The 26,755-nt window shown below is 41.5% G+C and overlaps 3 protein-coding genes across 9 annotated transcripts in view; all 3 read right to left on the reverse strand.

Annotated features, from left to right (window-relative positions):
- Positions 1–396: 396 nt before the first annotated feature.
- Positions 397–26,755, reverse strand: part of LOC113033655 (granzyme K-like) — a 30,228-nt gene continuing 3,869 nt past the window's right edge. The window contains exons 4-9 of the mRNA XM_080308942.1: positions 22,564–22,631; positions 2,796–2,869; positions 2,470–2,614; positions 1,960–2,095; positions 1,244–1,513; positions 397–1,147 (exon numbers count right to left, since the gene is read on the reverse strand). Of these exons, the coding sequence (XP_080165068.1) occupies positions 995–1,147; positions 1,244–1,513; positions 1,960–2,095; positions 2,470–2,614; positions 2,796–2,859 (768 nt within the window). The 5' untranslated portion in view covers positions 2,860–2,869; positions 22,564–22,631 and the 3' untranslated portion in view covers positions 397–994. The remainder of the gene's footprint in view (positions 1,148–1,243; positions 1,514–1,959; positions 2,096–2,469; positions 2,615–2,795; positions 2,870–22,563; positions 22,632–26,755) is intronic.
- On the reverse strand, positions 12,666–17,348 carry LOC113034373 (granzyme K-like). Of its 7 annotated transcripts, none has more exons than XM_080308940.1 (7): positions 17,282–17,348; positions 15,934–15,989; positions 15,387–15,459; positions 15,089–15,230; positions 14,081–14,219; positions 13,218–13,487; positions 12,666–13,121 (listed from the first exon to the last, which is right to left on the reverse strand). In XM_080308940.1, exons 3-7 carry the CDS (start codon positions 15,448–15,450, stop codon positions 12,969–12,971), a joined length of 768 nt encoding a protein of 255 aa, XP_080165066.1. In that variant the 5' UTR covers positions 15,451–15,459; positions 15,934–15,989; positions 17,282–17,348; the 3' UTR covers positions 12,666–12,968. The 7 variants fall into 7 exon arrangements, with proteins under 7 accessions (XP_080165066.1, XP_080165064.1, XP_026044666.2 ...); XM_080308938.1 differs by having other exon boundaries at positions 15,387–15,495; positions 17,282–17,296; XM_026188881.2 differs by lacking the exon at positions 17,282–17,348 and adding an exon at positions 16,637–16,829.
- On the reverse strand, positions 18,984–20,827 carry LOC113033683 (granzyme K-like). The gene is made up of 3 exons (XM_026187721.2): positions 20,665–20,827; positions 19,982–20,248; positions 18,984–19,892 (listed from the first exon to the last, which is right to left on the reverse strand). Exons 1-3 carry the CDS (start codon positions 20,674–20,676, stop codon positions 19,740–19,742), a joined length of 432 nt encoding a protein of 143 aa, XP_026043506.2. The 5' UTR covers positions 20,677–20,827; the 3' UTR covers positions 18,984–19,739.

The following is a 26,755-nucleotide window of genomic DNA, read 5'->3' on the forward strand; positions in this document are numbered from 1 at the left end:
TATGTGACTGATACTTTCAGCCAATTTAACAAAAAGAAAGAAATGAATCAGGATTTGTGGAAGTAATCAATGACAACAGACAGAGTTGATGGAGGTGAATGTGTGAAGATCATGTCACTGAATCCTAAGGAGGAGGAGATCCTCAACATGTGAAGCTGTCAGTATTTCTCAGGTTCCTTTGTTTCTCATGAGTGAATATTCTCTGTGTTCATTTCTTCTGAAGAAAAGTTTTGTACAAGAAAATCTACAGCTGATCAAAAGAGTTGAAAAAAGCAGTGAAAATGTTTCTTAGGCCTCAAACTAGACTGTAACTGTAAACTCATTATATTAACGATGCTACTTTGAAAGGTACAGTTTGAAACTGCAGTACAATCAAAGAAAAAGACAGCAAATGTGTTTTTTTTATTCATGCCTCCAGCTTTATTAGAAAGTAGAAAAAGCAGAAAGTAGAAAAAGATGTTTGTTTTTTTGGTTTTCAAGCAACAGTAATGCAAAATGAAGAAAAGAAGATTTTTGTGTCTTTTTCAACAAACCTGTCCACAAGCCTCATCTTCAGTTTCAGTTGGTTGTATATGTTTGACAGTCTGAATAATCTCTGTTTCATATTACAATCGTGGGTTTTGTGTGCACATAAAAATTGCTTCTCCCTGGTTTTACTGCAGCCACACTCATCTGCAACAACCAGGAGCACTCATGTCTGGGAGTTCTTTGAATTATTTGGAAAAATGATGATTAAATATAACCATGTTTCTGTCTGGTTTGTGTGGTGAAAGATGGTAAAATTTTAAACAGTGTTTCCAATTTTGTTCACAGTAGGACTAAAATGTGGTTCATGCAGTGGACTAACCAAGTGCAGAATCTATTTAAAAAAAAGTATAGCAAGCTGGCAGAAACTAAATTATCATAAACTGTAAGAGGAACAATGAAATGGATAAAGGTCTACAGAGACAACACTGACAGATGTAACATCAAATCATGCTGTGGTTTCACACATTTAGAATAACTTCATCGTAGTTTTGATCCAGTACAGCTGTCTCTCTGAGACAAACGAGTAGACTCCAGGTTTTTTAATGATACCACAATCCTCTCCAAAAGAAGTGACTCCAACCAGCGCTCCATCGCACAACAGCGGCCCTCCTGAATCCCCCTGCAGCAAGAACAAACACATGACAGTGTTTCAGGTGTTGAGCTGAATGAACATTTACTTCAAACAAGGAAAAATACATGTATTCTTCATACGTACCTGACAGGTATCAGCGACGTTTGTACCATCTGAACCAGCACATATCATGTGTTTGGTGATCTTAGGTCTGTGGTTGTAATAATCACGAGAGTTGCACTTCTGCCTGCCGACCACAGTCACATTGACAGACTTGAGGACGTCTGATGGTCGTTTTGTTTCAGTTACTCCCCATCCAGCCACCAGACACCTGCTGCCAGCTGCCGGGTCTCTCACAGTGTTGCCAAACTCGAGCCACTTCACTGCCCTGGTTTCCAACACCGGTTTGTTAAGCTGATAAAAAAAAATTTAGTCTTGAATCACCACTCATTTATTTATAATACTTTGCTTTGAAAATATAAAATATGTGCAGTGATGTGTTGAAACGTGTCTATACACACATTGAAATATATTTTATAATTTAAAGAATGAAACTAAGTTTTAGTTAAGTGAGCAAAACCTGAGTTGGCTGTAGGAGGTACAGCAGGTTATCTACTAATCGGATGGTTTGGTGTTTGATCCCTGGTCTCTCCAGTCTGCATGTCAAGATACTGAACCCCACGATGCGCTCTGATGCTACGTTAGAGTGTGAGTGTGTCAGTGTTAGAAAGCACTTAAGCATAGAAAACAAGTGTAACCATGTTGTGTAACACTCTGAGAGCTCAGGTAGAGTAGAAAGGTGCTAAATAAGAAGCAGTGCATTTACATCATTTGTATCAGACCCTGATATATCACCTTACCTTCAGCAACATGAGGTCATTGTCGTGCTTTGCACAACAGTAGTCAGGATGAGGAAAACTTTTCTCGACGACTCGGAGTTGCTTGGAATGTTCGTTTTTCGTTCTGGAGTGGGCTCCCAGCATCACCCAGTAACTCCTGTAAAAGAAAAAACACAATCTGGTGATGAAGGTTTACATATTTAAAAGGTTAACAGGTCAGCGGCTTCTAAAACAGTCATCATAGTTCCTTATTATTGTGTATTACTACATATGGCTGGGTTATAGCTGTTACTGAGCTTTGGGTGAATCTGCGTTATTTTTTCTTTTTAAGCTGAATGAAGAAATTTAAATGTACAGAAAGCACATTTCTGCTGCTCTGGCCCTGATCTCATTCTTTCAGTAACTACCCAGAGCTCGTGACCACAGGTGAGGGCAGTGACCTCTGGGTAGTTACTGAAGGAATAATAGTCTGTTGAAAATAAATACTGCATTATTTTTAAAATTGAGGAAAATAGGACCTCAGATTCTTACCCAGTGCAGTGAGCAGCTGTCAGCACCCACTGTGGATGGATTAATGTCCCTCCACACCAAGATTTAGTCACACTTCTCACATAAGCCATGAAAGGCAGTGAGTGTAGCCTGACTTCTTTCCCATTAATAATCTCAGACCCACGACCTGAAACAGAAACAAAATATCAGGACGCATGAATGAAGAAAAGATGAGTGAAACAAACACACTGCACCAACTGCTCTGCAACACTGAAGGAGATCAGCAGTGTGACTTTGCATTATGCTCGTTTACATGAAGATTAAAATTACCAATAGGTAAATAAATTACAGTAGAAAACATCACTCACCTGGCTGGATGATGAAGAGGAGCACACATGAGATGAGAAGACTGAAATTCTTCAGGCAGGACATTTCTTCTTCTTCTCTCTTTGATCAGACGCTGAATGCACTGAAACTCACTGTGATGCTCAGCTTTATATGTTCAGCTCATAGGATGTGGTCTGACCGTGGAAACGAATGAGTCAGCAAAACAACACTCACTCAAACCTTCAAATCGATGGTCAGGAGTATCAGTAATATCTACACCCCCAACTCCCCCAACTCCACCCCCTTTCAGAACAACCATATGTATTTAATTTGTGAAATATACTGGGGTATTTATAACTGGCACTATTTGCGTCTATTAGAGCCTTTTTTTATATATATATATATATTACTGTTATTAAAATATATTTTTTATATATTACAAAGTTGCATTCTGTAACTTTGTAATATCTTGTATTATTTAGTAAACTTCAGGAATGTCTTAATTCAGATCAAACTGAGGTTATTGTACTCGGCCCTGAAAATCTTAGAAATATGGTATCTAAGCAGATTCTTACTCTGGATGGCATTACCTTGGCCTCCAGTAACACTGTGAGGAACCTTGGAGTCATTTTTGACCAGGACATGTCCTTCAATGCACATATTAAACAAATATGTAAGACTGCTTTCTTCCATTTGTGCAACATCTCTAAAGTTAATAATGGATTGCATTTATATAGCGCTTTTCAGGACCCCTCAAACCCCTTTTTACAATACCACTATTCATCTACTCTCACATTCATACACTGGTGGAGGCAGCTACAGTTGCAGCCACAGCTGCCCTGGGGCAGACTGACAGAGGCTAGGCTGCCATACTGCACCATCGGCCCCTCTGGCCAACACCAGTAGGCGGTAGGTGAAGTGTCTTGCCCAAGGACACAACGACCGAGACTGTCCGAGCCGGGGCTTGAACCGGCAACCTTCCGATTACAAGACGAACACCAAACTCTTGAGTCACGATCGCCCCGTTAGAAATATCCTGTCTAGGGATGGGTATCGTTTAGGTTTTATCCGATACCGGTGCCAAACCGGTACTTTTGAAACTGTGCCGGTGCTCAAACCGGTGCTTAAAGAATGGAGAACACAAAATTGGTCCAAAAACTTCTCATGTTCAGCTGTTTTTTTGTAAAAATATAACAATGTTAGCCTTTTCTGCAGCTATGGGGCATATATGGTATCACTCTTGGCTGGAAGCAGTGCTTAAACAATGGAAAAAACACAAACTTTGTCCAAAAACCTCTCATGTTTAACTGTTTCCCACTTTTTCTTTGGTCATTTTAGCCTTTTTGGCCAGGGTGAAGGGAGCATCTGCCATCAAACAAGAAGACAGCCGCATGTAGCTATGATGATGTTTGCTAGTTTACCTTACATGCATTAATGTAATAATGTGGTTAGCCTACTCAACGTAAATTACACACAAACAACATTAAGCTCCTCACGCAGAGAAGAACGGCTGCTGCTGCATCATCATCCTCATCATTTCTGCTACACTGGCAGGGCTAGGGGCCAGGACTCTCCTCTTCTGGTTCTTGGGGGATGTTGCTAACTCCAGGTCAGATAACAGGCACCACACCCGCAGTAGATGCGCTCGGTGTGAGGTCTCGCAGCAAGCTATCAAATACGGCGCATTTCTCGGCTTTAAAAAAAACGCTATGCGTCGCCGGGTGTTTCATCGGATTTGAGGTGTTACTTCCTTTGACAGTATCACAGTATCAGCTTAAAGCACTTGTTGCTGCTGAGTTTGCATCTTTTGCTGTGAAGTACAGCCAGACTTTGACCGCTTCGCCTTGGGCATTTTTAATCTGTAGCTCTGCTCTAAAAGAACGTACGTACCTGGGCCCGCCTACTATCCTCGGAAACGTAAAATGATTGGCTAGAATCTAAAGTGTATCACAGCTCAGGAAAAAAAAGCAACAAAAAAAGCACCGAAATGTGCGCTGCTTTTCGGTCTGGTTACTACCGTGCCATCATGGCACCGGATACCAGTACCCATCCCTAATCCTGTCTCAGAGTGACGCTGAAAAACTACTTCATGCATTTATTACTTCCAGGCTGGACGGCTGTAATTCCTTATTATCAGGAAGTCCTAAAAACTCCCTGAAAAGCCTTCAGTTAATCCAAAATGCTGCAGCAAGAGTCGTGACAAGGACTAGAAAGAGAGCAGATTTGGATTCAGGAGACAGACACCTGTCCGTGAATTGCTACCTTATCGTGGTGGAGAGGTTTGTGTGTCCGATTGGAAAGAAAAGCATTTGGACTTGTTTAAGTTGCTTGAAGATGTTTGACCTCTCATCTGAGAAGCTTCTTTAGTTCCGAATCCCCATTAATATAATTGAGAAAGGCCCCAGATTTTGGCAAACTTAAAGTGAGTGTAAGCCAGACGATAACGAACCTCTTCAAGATACAAACATGCAATAATCTCACATAACCAAACACTAAACAAAGGAGGTGAAACATTTTTTCTAAACAGTGTCGCTGTGGCTTTTAAAGCCCAAAAACATGCTGTGGCAAAAACTGGTCCAACCCAAGGATCGGGTCCCCCGACACAAAGAGAGTAACATAGTGTACGCTGTGAAGTACTAGGAGGATTGCCAGGATTCATACATCGAGGAGACCACACACCCTCTGGCAAAGAGGATGGCACAACACAGCAGAGCTACCTCGTCAGGCCAGGACTCAATCAATCATTCAATCAATCAATGATGAGGATGTTCACATCCAGGACAGGGAGGAGCACGGAGTCAAGGAGGCCATTTATGTGAACAGGGAAAGACCATCTCTGAATGGAGGAGGGGCCTAAGGGTCCATCTGTCACCATCGTACAATGCTGTGATTGCAGCCATTCCCCAACTCTCTGTACTGTGTTGGAATTTCTTCCATTATTTGTTGGTCATATTGTTTTATTGTATAAGGCGTAATTATTGAGTGAGCACAGTCAGTTCCTCATATGTGGAAAATAAATAAATGAAAACCTACTTATATAATCTGGGCTTTTTTTGTCTTTTGTTTGCATATTTGTTATTATTATTATTTGCTTTATGTATTTTTTTAAAAAATATTTTTAATGTATTTTTTAAATGTTTTTAATTTGGTAAAGTCACATAACTTGCTCATGTTTAGTTGACATTGATCAGCTCTTTTTATTAAACTGTGTTGCTCCACACATGTCAGGGAGCTGGGTCTGAGGGACCCAGGGCTCAGGAATAGTTTCTGGACTTGTGTATTTTTGGTGCTGCTGTCCCTCGGTGCATATGTGTGTTTGAGCACCAGTTTACAGGCATCTTCAGGGGGCAGTGTGCAAGGAGTATCATGGGAGCGGAGACATGGAGCACGAGCACTGGGAAGAAGACACGGAACGGCAATCGGGGTGCAGGGGGATTGTTTGTTGTGCAATTATTTATGACTGTGGTCGGGCGTGGTCTGCGATGCCGTGCATGTAGGGCGAGTTAACACACGGGGACTCAGGGGTTGGTGTGTGTTGTGGTGAGAAGTGCTCAATAAAATGGCTCAAAACTATGATTCTTGGACCCGTCGTGCCTTAATTCCACCACAACGACACTGTAAACAAACACACTGTCTGCTTCCAAGAGTCCAGCATTTGGGTCCTCTGTCCCCACAACCCCACGGTCTGCCAGCGCAGACTGTGACAACACATGAGATAAAAATACTTTTCTCAGCAGAACATTTCTTCTTATCTCTCTTTTATCAGATTCTTAAAAGCACCGAGCATTTTCTGTTGAGCTCACAGGATGTGATCCAACGATGAGTCAGCAAAAATAGAGACGTGAACTGATGGCTGATTTTGTTTTAGCACCTGTGGTTTATGTGCAGCTCACAGTGCCGCTGGGTGTTGTTTGACACTTTTGGCAACACATCATAGAGCCTTGGTCACCAACAGGCGGGCTGCAGTTCAGATCTGAACTCAGATGTTTGATGTTTCTCATTTATTCTCTGCTCCTTCATTGTGAAAATTAATAATAATTATTGCTAAACTGTACTTTCTTTATTTGACATTTGCAGACACTGATACCACTGTTAGGCTACTTCAATATAAATCTTGTATTGAATTATAATGTATGTGGAACTTTATGATCTTCTGAAACCTAACCGGCATTTGTGTTTGGAAGCAAAGAAAGACTTTCGTTGCACAGAGAAATGCTTTTTCTTCTTGTACATATGACATGAAACACTTTGAATCTTGAATCTTTGTTTAAGGATATTCTCTCTAACTGGACCTCTTTACATTTGAATTGATTATCCTTATCATTGAGTCCATTGACTTCAGCTGAAATAAAACAGGCGAGCAAGTTGCCAGGCCCCACATCTGTGGGTCCTGCTGACCACAGAGTGTCAGGAAGAGTCGCAAGTACGGCCACTGCATCAGCATGGTCTGTTCTTTCTCTTCCGGCAGGCAGAGGGAGCCACCACAGGGGTGACTCAGCCTCAGTCAATGGCAGCTACACCAGAGGTGACCCAGTCTCAGCCAGTAGCTGGGACATCACAAGGCAGCATAACTACACAGAGTGTGACTTTGCGTCCTCTTTCGCATTTCAGCCCAGAAGGAGCTCTGGAAGAAGCTCAACCTGAGGCTCCTCGGAGTGCAGAACGGGTCAGCCAGGAAGTGGCACCCAGGATTCATGGACTTCTCTATCAGTTTCTCCAGCACTCGTCTGGCACAAGGAATGAGACAACAACCTGTAACCAATATTGATTGATTGATTGAATCTTTATTTTGAACATGTTGAAAAAGTATTAAAAAAAAAATAGAATTAAAAGAGACAAATGAACAAAGCAAACAAAAGGAAAACGAGCAACCACAACTCCAAATAACGTCCTTGTTCAAAAAGGAGCAGGAAGAAGCATAAGCTTATTTAATCCCACCCCTTTTCCACTATCTAGTATCAATAGACTACAGAAATACCTCCTTGTAATTACATTATATGTTATGTGTAATTTTTTTTTTTTTAATATATACACATATATGTTTCTATCTATCCATACCTACGTATATACACACATATGCACATATACACATTTTCAATAACCCCATTAACACCTGAAGGATACACAACCTACAATTTTATATATATTTAATATATACATATATATATATATATATATATATATATATATATATATATATATATATATATATATATATATATATATATATATATAAATATATATATATACATACACACATACATACACACACATACACATATATATATACATATATTCCCATGAAAGTAACAAGAGAAAACATGGCAGACATAAACACACCCTTCCATTGGCCAAACACAGATGTCACCCAGTTCTCCGGCGCATTATTGACTCCCGAATGTTCATGCATAGTTTTGGACAACGTTTTCAAACCCTCCAGAGCCCTGGTTACAGAGCCATCTGGAGCAGTGTTGCTGGGAATGAAAGTACAACACATGTCACCAAACATGGCACATACACATCAATGTGCGCGTGTCATGTTGTGGTATAGCTTTTACCTTACTCCCTATAGGCATCATTGGTGCCTCTAACCGCACCATAGCACATGTCCCCACACTCCCCAAAGGGTGTGATGTCCACAGTAATAATACAACCCACTTCTAGCCCATGTACCTATTATGGTGTTTGTGTCACTTCCATTATTTGTGGTCCTTCCCATGAGAGTATTTCACGCTGTCCGTTGAGAATTTAAAGCATGTGTAATTATTTTGTTTGGGTATAAATGATCCTACCTGTGTGCGCTTGTCAATTGGTGGATATAAACTTGACAGTGTGGTGCACTCTCCTGTGGACACAGCTTCTCTAGTCAGCCTCAACATACAATTATAACCCCACTCATCCTCTGGATACAGAGGCGCAGGTTCAGTGGACAAACGAGGCCTAGCTGTGGCACAGGCAACACAATCATCTACATGCTGTTCCCTATTTTGAGCCACCCAGTCCAGCCAGAGATTACGTTCAATTAAATCTTGTGGTTTCAGGCGAGTGTAGTTGACGACAACTACCTTTCTATCTGAGTTTTGGTTACTTTATCAGTGATGTCCCACTATCCCTTACTACAGGCTTTGTTGGATTAGCTTTTTTAAGAAAATTAACTTTTATGAACCCCTTTGGGTCTGTCCCTGCAGTCTCCACACCCAGAACGAGATATATGGAGTTTTGACGCCACCAGTTCCACATTGACAGGGTCAGTGGATTCTGGGTCGGACTATAATCCCTTTATCTCATTCCCTGGGCCCTGTTCTGACACCTCCCAGTTTTCCCCAGTGTATCCTCTTACCTGATTTCAGTTCCTTCACCAGCCGGGGCGATCGTGGCTCAAGAGTTGGGAGTTCGCCTTGTAATTGGAAGGTTGCCGGTTCGAGCCCTGGCTTGGACAGTCTCGGTCGTTGTGTCCTTGGGCAAGACACTTCACCTGTTGCCTACTGGTGGTGGTCAGAGGGCCCGGTGGCGCCAGTGTCCGGCAGCCTCGCCTCTGTCAGTGCGCCCCAGGTTGGCTGTGCCTACAATGTAGCTGCCATCACCAGTGTGTGAATGTGTGGATGATTGAATGTGTAAAGCACTTTGGGGTCCTTAGGGACTAGTAAAGCGCTATATAAATACAGGCCATTTACAAGGTCGCCTTCCCCTTTCACAATATGTATTCACTGCATAATCCCAACACACCCACACATTAAATCCTCTCCAGCTACTATTTGCTCCCTTGCAGTTAAAAACATCACACAAATCAAATGTGAATGAAGTAGTGGACGCATTAACGTAGTCCAACTCTATGTCCGGGCAATTCACCTGTCTGCCAAAAAACAAACAAACATATTAAAGCACATGCCAACACCCCAATTATTTTCCAATTACCCCACAACCCCATCATTTTGGTTCCCATACTCTCCTTTAACTTTAGACTGGAGCCCCAGCCTATTAAGCTTCACGCCTCCTTAACGCCCCCTCTTTGGGTCGAATGATTCTCTGCGATCCTCCTCTTCTTACTTCGATCTTCCAGGTGGACTACTGGAAGATCGAAGTCTCTAGTCTAGTTACACGGGTGAGAGGGTTTTTTCTGCCTCTATTTCTTTTTTACCACCCGTGTTCTTTGGAGATGAGCTCTCCTCCACCAGGCTCTCATCGGCTACTGCACACTGAGACCAGTGATACCAGGTCTCGCCTCTCCCCTTCAGTTGGACCGCTGTTGTGGTCCGAGCCGTCACTTCATATGGCCCCGTCCACCTGGGCTCTTTCCACTTTCACTTAATGACCTTCAGCCACACTGCTTTGGCATCGGGGACGGACCTGTCCACCCTGTTCACTCCTGCTGCAACCTGTTGTGTGAAACTGGACACAAGAGCTTTTAATTCTTTCCAATATTCTGCATGCGTTCTGTTACTTTTTATGCTCTCTTCAGCCGGGATCGCTGTCCACGGAGCTGGAAACTGTCGTCCTGTCAACAGCTCGTACGGCGTGAAACCTGTGGATTGGTTAACAGAACACCTAATGTTCATTAATGCAATGGGCAGGGCTGTAACCCAATTTAGCCCCGTTTGTGCACACATTTTGGCTATTTTGTTTTTCAAATTTAGGTTCATTCTTTCTACTTTTCCTTGGGACTGAGGATTATACACTGTCCCACACCTGTGTTGCACCCCAGCCTCTGTTCTACTTCTGCCAAATCTTTATTTTTGAAATGGGTCCCATTATCTGACCGAATTCGTTTGGGAAACCCGTGTCTGGGGATATAATTGTCACGATCGGGCGAATTACACACAGTAATTGTCAGGGCATCTACACACACCAATAAATACCTGACTTCTCCTGGACCCACATCGATCATGTCAGTGAAGTCGATCACGATCTCTTCTCCTGGTCTCTCTTGAATGGGAAACTTACCTGCTTCTGGCTTTATCACTGGCTTTGGATTGTGCCTCCCACAGATCAAGCACGTCCTGGCTTTCTCCTTAATCATGTCTTTCAAAAATGGGTGCCACCAATGGCACAGATGTCTCTCCATCTGGGCCACACCCACATGACCGAGCCCATGGGATTTAAGTATATTATAAAGTCTTTATGGCTTTTCCTATAATACCATGGTGGTACCAGTCAAAATGCCTGGGCTTACTTTTGGGAATGTAAATTAATCAAAAGATTTTGGAGCTTCATATCTCAAGAACTAAGTAATATTTTTAACAACCTGATTCAAAAGACCCCGGGTACTTTCTTCTTGGCCTACCCTCAAAAGAAGTAACATTGAATCACTTGCAGCGCAAATTATGTGACAAACTATTGCTGGTAGCTAGGAAATGTATTCTCATTAATTGGGTCAAGGATAAACCTCCCTCTGTGACGTTGTGGTACAGAGAATTATTTAAAGTTATTCCTCACGAAAGAACTGCTGCTATTTTAGGAGGAAATGAGGGTCTCTTTCTCAATGTTTGGTCCCCTTTGCTTTCTTATTTGCCAAATGATTTGTCCCAACTGTTGAGGGGGGGTGGTTGCGATTAAGATGTTCTCAGTTAAATAGGAAGTAAGTGTAAAGGACAATTCATTCTTAGAGTTTATCTTTTTCTCTTTCTATATCTGTGGGTAATTGAGTGAAAATATGTTTTGTGTGTGTGTGTGTGGATGTGTTTTTTTTTTCTTTCTTTCTTTTCTGTTTGGTTGTTATCTTTTATGCTATTCTTGATAACGAATAAAAATTGTATATCATAAAATGCCTGGGCTGATTTTTTGTCCCTGTCCAGCCCTGCTTATGACTCATTCATGTCATTGAGATGTGTCTCCGGTATCAGCTACCACTGTTTCCTTCTCAGGAGTTTGGGATCGCAGTCCCGGCAGTGCAGGACTACTTAAGCAGTCTGGCTTTTGTAGAATGTTTTATGTCTTGATATTTTTTGCTTTCTTTGTGTTTTTTTATTCCCTTCTGTTTTTATTATTATTATTCATTTAATATATTTTCACATGTTTTTAATTTTTTGGTCAGTCCAGTGAAGCAATTTGTTACTTTGGTTCTGAAGGAACAGAACAGAAATATATCATTAATATTAATCCTCAGCGTCCTGCTCCTCTGCAAACCTGTCAGACTTCAGTTTAGAGGGTGATTAGCAGCTCTTTATTACACCACACATGCAAACACTTCCTTCTTGTTCTCACGCAGATCATTTCTTCTTCTCTTTTCTTTATCAGGTGTGAAATGTTCTGAAACTCAACGACTCACAGTTTCTATGTTGAGCTCACAGGATGTGATCTCACCCTCAGTCACACAGTAAAAACAGACCAATGGGAAATGAGATGTGCTGATATTGTTTTAACACCTGAGGTCACATTTATCATAAATAATATTAACTATGCTGTTCTAAACTTTAAATCAAGAAGGCTGCTGGAATAATAATGAGATAAACAAAGACACAGAGTTGGTGGAGATGCTGAAATCATGACTTTATGGATGTGCTGGATGTCAGAGATCCTCTGAAACAATGAAAGAAAGAGAGGAGGACGGAAATGTGTCTTTTTATTCATGCCTTCAGCTTTATTAGAAAGTTAGAGAAATATCATTGTTGGTTTTTAAGCACAAATAATTGGAATGAGAAATGAACAAATGAGAAAGCGTGCAAAAATAAGAAAGAATATAATACAGGAGGTGGTGAATCTCTCTGAAGAGAGCAAAATGAAAATAAATCCTGCAAAATCCTGCAGCAGGAATTTGCAGCTTGTTTCAGGAACTGTGCATGTAGAAACACTTGGATGGGTAACCATGTTTATGTGCGGTCTGTAGAGATAATCAGTAATCTACAAACCGTCACAGTGACTGTTTTCATTTTTATATACAGAAAGCGCCCCCCCCCCCCCCCCCCCTTCTTGGCCTTAAGACAACCCCCCCCCAGATGGTTTGGGGTCCAGTTAATGTTTGTGCCACATTGTGCCTGCTTTAAGTTCCTTCAATGGCAGTAATGGACTAACCAACAGAGGGCTGCTATCATACTGTATATGTGCAGAGTGTGTAACAATTATTGCAAAGCAGAAGCTAAAATATAATGAAATGTAAGAGAAACACTAAAATGATCAAATGCAGAATGGTCTACAGACACAGCACTGACAGATTTACCATAAACCATCAAAGGTTCTCATCTTGCTCGTGCAGAGTGACGCCTGTGCTTTCATGACATTCAGAATGATTTCATTGTCTTCTTGATCCACTTTAGTTGTTTCCTTGAGACAAACGAGTAGACTCCAGGTTTTTTAATGATACCACAACCCCGTCCAAAAGAAGTGACTCCAACCAGCGCTCCATCGCACAACAGCGGCCCTCCTGAATCCCCCTGCAGCAAGAACAAACACATGACAGTGTTTCAGGTGTTGAGCTGAATGCACATTTACTTCAAACAAGGAAAAATATATGTATTCTTCATACGTACCTGACAGGTATCAGCGACGTTTGTACCATCTGAACCAGCACATATCATGTCATCAGTGATCTCAGGTCTGTGGTTGTAATAATCACGAGAGTTGCACTTCTGCCTGCCGACCACAGTCACATTGACAGACTTGAGGACGTCTGATGGTCGTTTTGTTTCGGTTCGTCCCCATCCAGCCACCAGACACCTGCTGCCAGCTGCCGGGTATCTCACAGCGTTGCCAAACTTGAGCCACTTCACTGCCCTGGTCAGAGTCACTGGTTCCTGAAGCTAAAAAAAGAAACACCGAGTGACACTGATGTAGTAACTTTACAGAGTTGGTCTTGAATAAATCACTCTTGTGATTACGGGGCGATCGTGGCTCAAGAGTTGGGAGTTCACTTTGTAATCGGAAGGTTGCCGGTTCGAGCCCCGGCTCGGACAGTCTCGGTCGTTGTGTCCTTGGGCAAGACACTTCACCCGTTGCCTACTGGTGGTGGTCAGAGGGCCCGGTGGTGCCAGTGTCCGGCAGCCTCGCCTCTGTCAGTGCGCCCCAGGGCAGCTGTGGCTACAATGTAGCTGCCATCACCAGTGTGTGAATGGGTGGATGACTGGATATGTAAAGCGCTTTGGGGTCCTTAGGGACTAGAAAAGCGCTATACAAATACAGGCCATTTACCATTTAAAGCTTATATTTATGCAGCACTGTGCTAAAGTCTTGAACCGTCATTTATTTGCATGTTTTACTTTGAAAATGGGAAATATGTGCAGTATTATTGAAACGTAGACATACACAGACATACGTCATGTAAGGTAAAAACAAATGCATTAATCCTGTTGCATTTTTACTTGACTTGTTTTTGGACATTAGTTTACCACCTTACCTTCACCAACATGAGGTCGTTGCCCTTGGTTACATGGGTATAGTTGGGATGTGGAAAAAGTTTCTCAACCTCTCGGATCTGCTTTGAATCTTTTTCCTTTTTCCTGATGGAGTGCGCTCCCAGGACCACCTTATACATACTGTCAAAGAAAAGTTACACATTTAGAGGGTTAACAGATCAGGAGTTTCTATAAGAATAATCATATTAATGCTATTAGTGTATATATTAATACATCTGGCTGCGTAATGGCTGTTTCTAAGTCTCTGATGATCATTAGAGACTTAACAACATCGTAGCATCGTATTTCCTCCAGCTGAAATACAAACTTCAACAATATAAAATATTCTAAATCAAGAATAAGAAAAAAAAAAAAAGAATTCAATAATATAAAATGTTTTAAGAGTTGTAAATATCTGTACAGCCATTGGTTTAAACAGCTTGACAGTATAATTATAGAAACGTGTGTGTTTTGACCTTTGAAGACTCTGGATCGATTTTACTTCCTACTTTCTTGTTCCAGCTCTGGAGCAGCTGGAACACCTTAAAACGTTCAGCTTTACTATTTAAAAGGCAGATTTTCTTCATGTGTGAATGTAATGAAAGCTGAATTAGAGAAACATTTATTTTTTAAAATACATTTATGATGTGATAAACCTCTGTTTTCATTCAAGCTGTTGTCTTTCAGACATTTCATGGAGACAAACTTTGAGTGGTTTCCACAAACACATTCACCTGTTTGGTTTCTGTCTATAATGCAAGAAAACAAGAATATAAGATGAGGAAAGACATGTAGATATAGCAACGTGCTAAAATGTTTGTACTGACCTTTGCAGTAAAATGGTAATGCACTCACTCTAAACCAGTATGTATTAGTAGAGTGAGTGTATGGACATTACAATTTATCACAATTAAAAAAGGAGACAATGTTTCACACTGTCTGTAAAAAATAAATAATGTAATTTGTTTTTTAGAAAAAAATAAGAAAAAATTAAAAGTTCATGTTCCTACCGAGTGCAGTGGGCAGCCGTCAGCACCCACTGTGGATGGATCAATGTCCCTCCACACGAAGACAGTTTACCTCTTAAATAAGCCATGAAAGGCAGCGAGTGCGGCTCGACTTCTTTCCCTTGAATGATCTCAGAACCGTGACCTGAAACAAAAAGAAAATATCCAAAAACATAAATCAGCACATGATCAAGTCAAGAACAGATGAGTGGAAAAACACTGCACCAAGATATCAGCAATGTGTTCTTTGTTGTTTACATAACACAATCATTCATTAAAGCCCAATAGAAACGTTACTCACCTGGCTGTGTGATGAAGAGGAGCACGCACGAGAGGAAGAGACCGAAACTCCTCAGGCAGAACATTTTTCCTGGCTGTGGTAGATCAGATGTTGAATGCAGTGAAACCCGCTGTGATGAATTACACACAAAACTGAGGAGTGCTGATGTTGTTCTAATGCCTCTGGTCAGACTGGTCATAAGTGATGACCTTAAGCTCTTTTTATATCGTGCATTATCTCACATCAAATCTTGGTGCAACACTTTGAGCAACACGTATGAATGTTTCTAGCAACAGCTCACAGTTTCAGTGGGTGTGTGTCCACACTGTCAGTTACACTCATGAGTGTTTCTAAATGCCCCATTTTAATTAGAATATTTATGAAAGCAAATGATCTGAAAGGACAGAGCGTACAAACTACAGACCAATACTTCAGAATACAATAACTGAACTCTATTTCCCTCAATCAGCCACACTAATTATTTGATCCTCTGCTGAAACTGATTACAGATTCCTCATTAAGTGTATGAAGCACACCGATCCACTGAATCAATTCACTCCATGCTCACCTCCTATCACCGTGGGTAAGACCGAAGGACATCAGGGACACGACTGAAGACGTACACTGGGATAGACAACAAGATCATCAGCGATAAGCTTGGTGAGAAGGTGACAAGTGTTGGTGTGATTATTCAGAAATGGAGAAATGTCACTTCCTCAGCCTCTCTATGAACCCGATTACAAGCAAAGACTCTTCAAACGCACCACAGCAGCTTCTAACTTCTCCTTTTCTCCCTGCAGACGCTCCGGGTGTATTCCTACAAACTGTGTTCCTGCCAGCAGCTCACCTTCACTCAGAGAAACCATCACTGCTTTTAATACAACTGCAGTCAGCTGGAGTCTGCTATGAGCTCACTTCAAGCTTAAACATTGTGAGTTTAGTCTCTGTAATAAAAGAATTTACCAAATATGAAATAAAGTTGTTCTTAAATTAAAGGCATAAACATTAAAATCTGACTCTGTGTGTGAGAGAGATGGATGGATACAGTATCTCACAAAAGTGAGTACACCCCTCACATTTTTCATGGGACAACATTGAAGATGTGACACTTTGCTACAATGTAAAGTAGTCAGTGTACAGCTTGTATAACAGTGTAAATTTGCTGTCACCTCAAAATAACTCAAACACAGCCATTATTGCCTAAACCAAGCAAAGGTGGCAGCAACAAAAGTGAGTACACCCCTAAGTAAAAAAGGTCCACTGTCTCATACTCTTATGTGATTGGGAGTCACTTGGGAAGGCAGTGTAGTAACATCCATTTCATTCAAAGGTGTGGACAGAAACAAAGCAAAACCTAAACTGGAGAAAAAACACAACACAGAACTGAAATGGCAAAGCAGGCAGACACCGGTAGATGACACAGAACGAACACAGACGACAGAGGGAGACAACCCGGCAACAGGCAGGAGAACACACAGGGCTTAAATACACACAGCAGTAATCAGGGGATGGGAGACAGGAGGGAAGCACACCTGGGTGAAATCATGACTGACAAGGCAGGTGAAACGTAAGCTGAACACACTCACATAAGAAAAGGACCTTCAGAACAAGACAGGAACACATACACGTAATGACACGACACACACAAACAACAGAACATAGGAACACGAAACGTGAAAAAAGGACAGTACAAAACCCCAGAATAACAATAAACTAAAACATAAACATGGAGTCACAGACTCTGGACCATGACAAAAAAAGCTAAACATGAGAGGGTTTTGGACAAAGTGTGTGTTCTCCATTCTTTAAGCATCGGTTCGAGCACCGTTTAAGCACCGGCACCGTTTCAAAATTACCGGTTTGGCACCGGTATCAGACAAAACCTAAACGATACCCATCCCTAGTGTCACTGTCACCTCTAACAGACTGTGTGCACGTAGCAGGCTGGTTTTGTCGCTGTAGATCATCCTGGACTGTTTGTCTTCCTGTGTCCTATTTAGACCGTGTTAAAGTTAAAACTGCTCATGTGACAGGATGTGAGTTAGAGTGCCGTTCCTTCTAAAGTTTGGAACATGCAAACAGCCATGAGGGACTCCTTCATTAAACTTTTGCCTAGCAACCTGGACTGAAGCTTACAGCGGGACTAAGGGACCCAAACAGGAAGTTTGCAGCCTGATAAATAAAGGCCCATAAACAGGTGACAAACAACAAACCGGTTGGACTGTGTACAAAACTGAAAGCTGTGAATAATGATAACATCACCTAACATGTCGCGGTCCTGAGTCTTTGACCAGAAGTTTGATTTTTTTAAATGTATTATTTATTCTTTTGGATGATTTACTTTCACTCTGGTATTTAGTGTTGAGTATGATAGTCTAGTCCAGGGCCGGTGTCCTGCAGGTTTTAGATCTCACCCTGGGTCAACACACCTGAATCACATGATTAGTTCATTACCAGCCTCTGGAGAACTTCATGACATGTTGTGGAGGTCATTTAACCATTTAAATCAGCTGTGTTGGATCAAGGACACATCTAAGACCTGCAGGACACCGGCCCTCGAGGCCTGGAGTTCCCCACCCCTGGACTAGTCCTTAGTTCCTGATGATGTCAGTTCTTTTCTGTGTCCAGTCTGTGTCCGTCATGTCTCCATGTCAGTGTCACGTGTCTTAGTCCTGGTCTCTGTGTTGGTTTCTTTTCTCTCGTCCTGTGTGCATTGTGTCTCTTTACTCTGTAATTAGTTCCAGTTGTCTTCCCACCTGTTAGTCATCGTCTTGTTAGCTGCTGTGTCCTCCGTTTTCTCTGTTCCTTGTTGCATCATCTCAGCTGGCTGTGTGTCCAGTTTTCTCCTTGCCTGAGTTTTTGTATTTCCTGTAACAGCAACGAGGCTTCATTTAATTTGTCTTTGGTTCCTACTCTGCCTGCACACAGTGCACCATGACACAACAGGCTAAAGTAAATGCATAAAGCATTATCAGCAAAGTGATCACATTCAGAAGCAGGGTCAATCATGCAGTTAGAACAGATGGACAGTTTAATGCCTCGAACAGGTTATTGCTCAACAAGCCAGATCTGTCATTGTCGCTCTGCACGAGTGTTATTGTCCTCGTTCTGTTTTTGTTCTCCTCAGAGGTTACAGTTACAGGACACTGGATCGCTCCTTGTGTCTGTATCACTGTGAAACTAAGCTTAGATTGTCATTTTCATTCTGTGCTCTAAAGACTGACGCACATCATGTCAGGGTGTTGTTTAAGGATGTTTGTGGTGAGTGATGTGTTCAGGGTCCAGGCCAGGGGACTTCTTGCTCTGTGGCTTGTGGTCATAAAAAAACACTAAAAATGGAGGACTGAAACAATTCCTCATTGCAAAATAATGTGAAAGATTTAGGAGTTTGGTTTGGGCTCGTCGGCAGGTGAGGCCGAGACACACCGGAGCTCCATCAGCTCATCACACCTCCCTGCATCAACGACTGTGACCTGAGGTTGTGGCTGTGTATGAGACAAAACTGCAGCCACGTGTTGTTAGAAGTGACAATCGAAAAAAGAAAAGTGTGAAAGAGTGAAGTATGTGGTGCCAAAAGGAGTTACTGCAAAAAACAGGACGCTTTGGAAGAACCATGAATGAAAGAAAGAGCCACGAGCTTTATTCGAAAGTAGAAAGAATAGAAAATGTGTCAGGACAAATTGTTGTTTTAGGATTGTTTGTTTGTTTGTTTTTTTAGCACAAATATTCAAAGAGCAATAAAATACACAAGAATTTATGCTGAAAAATTCAGCATAAAAACATTCTGGCCACAATTTTTAGTTTCTAACACAGGAGATGGTGACAAACCATGACTGACAGACTGAATAAACTCACTTTGTTTTATGTTCATGGATTATGTGTGATAATTAAAAATAATTGAAAAAGAGAAATTACAAATTAAAATTTGAGTGAAAATAACATCTTTTCACAAATCAGTAAATTGCAGGGTAAAAAAGCTCATTTTCCCCTGTAGAAATGTGAAGATTGCTTTTGGAGCTGTCGTGATCGTTGCGAGGTCATCACACTTATACAGGGTTGTGTATACACCTGTAATTACAACAGCTAAAATGAAAAACAGCAATCCATAAACCATCACAGTGGCTGTGCCTTTTTTAATACTGAATGGCTAAAAAACGTGTTCAGGTCAGTCCAGTTAATGTTCCCGCCTTCAGTTCCTGCAGTGGAAACGACTGACCGTGACAGCACCGCTACATGTGCAGAATGTGAGCAAGCTAGCAGAAACTAAAAAATGAGAAATGATAAAATGGACAATGGTCTACAGAGACATCACCGAGAGATTTAACATGAAAGCATCAAAGCTCGTAGAGACTGACGCCTGTGCTTTCATGACATTTAAGCTGACTTTAATGTTTCCTTGATCCACTTCAGTTGTTTCCTTGAGACAAACGAGTAGACTCCAGGTTTTTCAATGACACCACAACCCCGTCCAAAAGAAGTGACTCCAACCAGCGCTCCATCGCACAACAGCGGCCCCCCTGAATCCCCCTGCAGCAAGAACAAACACATGACAGTGTTTCAGGTGTTGAGCTGAATGCAAGGAAACAAGGAAAAATACATGTATTCTTCATACGTACCTGACAGGTATCAGCGACGTTTGTACCATCTGAACCAGCACATATCATGTCATCAGTGATAACAGGGTCGTGGTCGTAATAATCACGAGAGTTGCACGTCTGCCTGTCCACCACAGTCACATTGACAGACTTGAGGACGTCTGATGGTCGTTTTGTTTCGGTTATTCCCCATCCAGCCACCAGACACGTGCTGCCAGCTGCCGGGTCTCTGGCTGTGCATAACTTGAGCCATTTGACTGCCCGGGTTTTCTTTGCTGGTTTGTTAAGCTAAAAAAAAATAGTATACATATAATTAAGTTAATTCTTATTATTAATTATCTAATTAAGTCAATTAATTTAATCTTGTTAAAATGATGGGGCTAACACGTTAACGAGCTAACCCGCCCCGCGTGGCGATCTGTGTTAACGAGGTATTAGAGATTTGCCGCTTTAATGCAGTTTTGGCGTTAACGTCATTTTAATGAGATTAACACTGGCAGCACTAATATATACATAAATATGCAGCATTGTGCTGAACTTTTGCACCATCAGTCATTCACTCATTTATTTTTATATTTTCCTGAAATATCTGCAGTGATTTGTTGAAATGTGTGTGAACGTGTCTAAAGAGAAAATACTTTATTTAATATGAAAATGTTGCATTTTTTCTTTACTTACTTTTGGACAGTGAATCATCTCCTTACCTTGAGCAACATGAGGTCGTTGCCCAGAGCGACACTGGTGTAGCTGGGATGAGGAACGTGTGTCACAACCTCTCGGATCTGTTTAGAATTTTCTTCCCGTTTCTTGATAGAGTGTGCTCCCAAAGTCGCCTTATTCACACACACACACACACACACACACACACACACACACACACACACACACACACACACACACACACACACACGATGACTGTTTACATGTTTTAAAAGTTAAAAGTTCAGGTTCAAAAACAATAATCATAATTGTCTCATTGCATGTGTGTTAATATATAGCACAGGGGTGTCGGACTCCAGGCCTCGAGGGCCGGTGTCCTGCAGGTCTTAGATGTGTCCTTGATCCATCACAGCTGATTCAATTGGCTAAACGACCTCCTCAACATGTCTCGAGGTTCTCCAGACACCTGGTAATGAACTCATCATCTGATTCAGGTGTGTTGACCCAGGGTGAGATCTAAAACCTGAAGGGACACCAGCCCTCGAGGAGCTTCCACCTCTGGCCTACAGGAGAGAGGAAAACTCTGAAGCAGCTGTTATACATAACACCTTCAAAGAGGATCAGCTCTACTCTCTAAGAAACAGCTTTCCTTTGGGTTTGTGAATGTTATTAATTTAAATTACAAACATATTTTGTGTAGCATCATTTTTTGGACTGTGATCACGTTCTCGTTTCGTTAAAGAGCAAACCTGTCTACTTGTTTTCTAGTTTTTTTCCTGTCATGTAAAGTTGCAAAGATGTTTATACTGCTCATATCAGTAAAATGTTTGCTGACATTATTTTTTGCTACGATAAATATAAATCCAGCAACATCATGTTTATGTCCTCACTCACAGTCAGTATATCAAAGTGTGCAGACATGTGATCCCAAGCTCTAAACTATCGAAATTTAAGAAGGTCACAATATATTCTCTTCACAGTCTGTTAAAAACAAATATAATAAATATTTAAAGAATAAGAAATGTCTTTTTTTTTTTTCCTGTCCTGTTTGGCACTGTAACAATCAGTATGACTGTCTGAAGGCCAAAAAAAGCCCAACAGACTGACTTTCACAAGTGGATCATTACAGTTTTGTCATATTGGTCCACTTGATTGTCATAGTTCATTCGATCTTCAGTATTTACTTTTTTTACTTTAAGGTTATTACAGTCAGAATGGAGAGGAGCGGGGACGGGAAAGACAAAGGAAAGAGAGACACAGCAGAAACACAGAAACAACCAACATGAGTCATCATGTAGCAGTAAATAATAAATATTGAATGCTACACAAGACCGACAACACACGATTATTTAGAGGCAGCAGCCACCAAAGATAGTGTGTGTTTGTGAGCACGTTTTGTATTCATAAGGTTTCTTCGTGTAACTGTCTAAGAGTGGGTATGGGGCGCCATAGCCCCGCCCCCAGGGACATGAAGTAGGCGTGGTGGAGATCCAGACCCCAGACAGTTCGAGGCTCCTTAAAGCATGGGATTCTTACCCAGTGCAGTGGGCAGCTGTCAGGACCCACTGTGGATGGATTAATGTCCCTCCACAGGAATATTCACCTGTCACATAAGCCATGAAAGGCAGTGAGTGTGGCTCGACTTCTTTCCCATTGATAATCTCAGAACCACGACCTGAAACAGAAACCAAACATCAGGACGCATAAATCAGCAGATGATGAAGTGAAGAACAGATGAGTGAAACAAACACAGCACCAACTGCTCTGTAGCACTGAACAATATCAGGAACTTTGTGTTACGCTTGTTTACATGAAGATTTAAATTATCAACAAATAAATTAAATTACAATAGAAAACATCACTCACCTGGCTGGATGATGAAGAGGAGCACGCATGAGATGAGAAGACTGAAATTCTTCCAGCAGGACATTTCTTCTTCTTCCTCCTTTGATCTGTTGAATGCACTGAAACTCACTGTGATGCTTTATGTGCTGAGCTGAGGGGGCGTGGTCTGAAAATGGTGGGTAAGATAAATGGACACACGGACACACACACACACACACACACACACACACACACACACACACCTATACAAAGTGTTTTATTATTCTGATTATGAAATAGTATCAATACTATGAACAAGCACAAGTTAAACCACGCCCACAAAATATAGCAGAGAGCCCCGTCTCGTGAGCCCAGAGTTATTTACTCCAAGAAATCTTTGAGGCTGAATCTCATTTACAGTCATGTTGAGTTACATTTAGAGCAGAAGTGACAACAAGCACAACATATAACAAAAAAACAAAAACAAAAAAAGAACACACAAATGAACACGAACATGTGACTCATGTGCAACAACAGAGTGACATTAAAAACAGTTCTCCTCTCGCTCTTTTGGTCTGTGTCACTGAAAATGATACCTCAAAGGTTTCTACAAACTGTGTTCGAGAAAAAAAAAAAAGGATAAAAAGGAGACAGCTTGAAACAAATGAAAGAGCATTTCTGACAAAAGACGCAGTGTCCTAATATTTACAGACGTTGTCAACACAGTTTCACCAAAGGTTGCAAAACTATATCGCTGACAGTTTTTCCCAATCGAGCTGCCACAGAAATGCCGCTGCAGTTTTTTTAAATTGACATTGAAATTGAAAGCCTTTATTGTCATTATACACAGTTTAACGAAATTGGAAACAGCTCTATAAAAGTGCACACATGCTTATAGCACATTATAAAAACTATACAATAATTTAAATATACACTTTTGCCTTCCTTCAGACAGGTTTGCTTAATTGTTTTGCTTCGGTGGTTTCTTAAGCTCAGAAAGAGTTAAAACAAAATAATATATAATTATATAAGGTGACAACAGGCATTGGCAATTATTAGCTTTAAATAATTTCTTTGAACTTTTGCTTTTTCAGGGTGGAATTATTATACAACATACATTATTAGTGTCTTTAAAAGTCGCACAGTCACAAGTTTACACACTAATGTTTTTTTCTCGAGGAGTGTGAAGAGCACAACCAGCCTCGCTCCTCTCAGCCAAAACCAGTACAGTTATAAGAACAAGAACCTTTACAGAATACAGACCAGTGTTCAAACGGTAACATGCTACTTATGGACTTTGTACATGTGTGAAACCGCTTGGGCAGCGGGTGTCCTTCTCTCCCGGATCGGCTGGAACTTTCTTTTGGCGCCTTCCCAGCTTTGACAAAAGTCCAGCTGGGATAACCACATTTCTCCCAGCTGGACATCTACAAGCTGACGTGTACCATAAACCTACACATACAGATCAGTATCTAAGGTTTGTCTCATCATCCACTGGAGCACAAACTGGGTGTCATCAGGACGCTACAACACAGAGCGAACATCATGCCCACAGACACAGCAGCCAGGGAGGCAGAAGAACATCAAGAAGGCCCTGAGTGAATGTGGTTTGGAGTGTCTGGACGTCTTTAAGTTGCTTAAAAAAACCCAAAAAACTAACAAGCACGACATCCCAGTGTACTTCAGACCCAGCCATACACTCAGATAAAACAAAACGCCAAAACACAGACTTAACAATGTGGTGTATGCTGTACAGTGCAGTGAGGAATGCTCAGACCTCTACATCGGAGAGACCAAACAGCCACTTCACAAGCGCATGGCACAACACAGAAGAGCCACCTCCACAGGACAAGACTCAGCAGTCCATCTGCATCTAAAGGTCAAAGGTCACTCTTTCGAGGATGCCAATGTTCACATTTTGGACAGAGAGGACAGATGGTTTGAAAGAGGAGTGAAAGAAGCCATCTATGTCCACTGTGAGCGACCATCTTTGAACAGAGGCGGGGCTTACGACACCAACTCTCTGCCATCTATAATCCAGTTTTGAGATCCTTCCCAGACGCCTTAACGCCCACTCACATCCTGGGCCATCTGAACTCAGGAATTCGCATGATAAGGTGGGGCCAGGTTTCACAATGAACACACCCGAAACTCTGGCTGATTGGGACCCACACCCAGTTTCACACCTTGGCTCAGGAGATTAGAGGATCATCAGGGGTCCTTTTGTCCCTCTGTGGGGGGAAACTCCCACTAGGTTTATATCTGGGACTCTCCACCATTTGACCTTAGAACTGAAGAAGCTTCTCGGATGAGAGGTGAAACGTCTTCAAGTAACTTAAAGAAGTCCAGACGCTTTTCTTTGCAAGTCCTAATATTGACAAAGAATTGTTGTTGACACGTTCGTTTCACTAAAAGGTTGCAAAACAATACGGTTTACAGACGTACAGATATGTCGCCAGCTTCAGGCAGTTTCATTATATTGGTTTGCTTCAGTGGTTTCTTGGGCTAAGAAGAGTAAGACATATTAATTATGTGGGAAATATGTCCAGTGATTATTTAAAAACTATGTAAGGCTAAGGGGGTTAGGGTGCAAAATGTTGAATTTATTTGGGATTTTCTTTAATTCACACAGGATCAAATTTGTACATATTCAGTTAGAATATTGATATAATGTATGCATGCGGGTGGGCATGCATGTTTGTGTCTGTGTGTGCCTCCTCAGCTCTTCCCACGAGGGTGGCACGGATGCCCCTCCGGTGGTCCTCATTGGGCTCTCGCACTCTGGGGCCTCTGGATGTCTGGGCCCTGGATCTCCTCCATGCCTGCTTCATGCCCTGGGGGGCGGGGCTATGGCTCTCTACATCCTCTAGCAGACCATTACATGGGGAAACCTTTTGAATACAAGCGCGCTGATCCACACAGGTGTGCACACGGGTGTTCACTGTTCATAGACATAAACTACACCTTTATTGGCTGCTACTTCAAGGCACATTGTGTGCTGTCGGTCCTGCGTGCTGCACAACAACATTCAATATTTAGTATTTACTGCTGTTTACACTTAGCTAGATTAATGTGATGGTGTTGTGTTTAGTATGTTGCTCTGTTTTTTTTGCTTGTTTTCTTGTCTTTTTCTCTCTCTCAACAGCTGATCCAGGAGATTTTTTTTTTCTCCCCCCCTCTCTCTCTGTCCCTCTCCCCTTCTGTTTTTCCTTTCCTTCCTCTCTCCCTTTCCGATCCCTCACTCATGTCTGTAACAACTGAAAATAAAATAAAATAAATAATAACAAGAAAAAAAAAAAAAGAATATTGATATAATGTTATTATTATAAGAAGCCTTACTGGGTTGTAAATTCTGTTTCACTGCTACATTGAACCATTTAGTGACAGCACAAAGACAGAGAGCGTTAGAAGGAGTGGGAGCTTGATGAAGTCAGCAAAGGGAGAGAGAGAGAGGAAAAAACAGATAAACGGGTAAGACTTTTAAAAAGCCGACAAAATTATAAAGCCAAGATAGTTTTGCCCACATTCATTGATGACTTCAAATTCTCAATTTAGCATATGAATGAAATTAGCATTTAACAGGATTCTCTCTAAGCATGGCTTGAACAGGTTGGCTGCAAAATATTTTCTCACTGGACTCTGCATACTGCTGTGGCCTGAAACCATGTGGTGAAGTTACACAAGTCAGCAAGTGAAGTAACACTTCAGATGTGATGCATGGAGGCACAGAGTGTTAGGAGTATGTGAGCCTGGAGTAAACATTTAAAGCCAGTTTATTTTACTTCCTGTAGGATCCTCTGACAGGATCAGGATCTCAGTCCACGTCTTCCAAATGAATTATCAGCACACCAAAAGTTTTATCAGAATGTTTAAATGACATTAAAGCCTGGAGCGCCTTATTTGTTTTATGAGAGGGAGGCTGAGGTCCTGATCCTCAGACTCAGTTGTTCCCACAATGCAACAAAATTGGACCTGTGGCCAATCACATCCTTCTGTTAAGCCCAGTGTAAAAAACAAACAAAAAAATATTATCATGACGTAACACTGGACAAAGTGATTTTTTGTTTTAAAGGTTTGAGGTTTGTATCAAATGAGGCTTTTTTAAAGGTTAAACCCTTCTTAGGTTGGTGTAAATCAGGCCTCCCTTTCACATCTTCATTGTTGTTGTTTTAATTATTAATTTTCTGGTTTTACCAGTATTACTGTGAACTGGGTTCAAGCGACACGTTACCCCAAAATTATAGAAAATAGCCCCGCCTAGTGGTGAAGCCCAAAAACTGAGTGCCTGTGCCACAGTGAGGGTGATGAAAG

The sequence above is a fragment of the Astatotilapia calliptera genome, chromosome 12 (assembly GCF_964374335.1).
Source record: "Astatotilapia calliptera chromosome 12, fAstCal68.1, whole genome shotgun sequence".
Classification (NCBI taxonomy): domain Eukaryota; kingdom Metazoa; phylum Chordata; class Actinopteri; order Cichliformes; family Cichlidae; genus Astatotilapia; species Astatotilapia calliptera.

Coding starts and splice junctions, on each gene's coding strand:
- LOC113034373 (XM_080308937.1), bottom strand. CDS start 15,564: ATGACCAGTCTGACCAGAGGCATTAGAACAACATCAGCACTCCTCAGT. Junction 14,220..15,088: donor ACGGCTGCCCACTGCACTCG/GTAGGAACATGA, acceptor TTTCTTTGACAG/TATGTATAAGGTGGTCCTGG. Junction 13,488..14,080: donor ACGACCTCATGTTGGTGAAG/GTAAGGTGGTAA, acceptor TTCTTTTTTTAG/CTTCAGGAACCAGTGACTCT.
- LOC113033683 (XM_026187721.2), bottom strand. Junction 19,893..19,981: donor ACGTCGCTGATACCTGTCAG/GTACGTATGAAG, acceptor TTCTTGCTGCAG/GGGGATTCAGGGGGGCCGCT.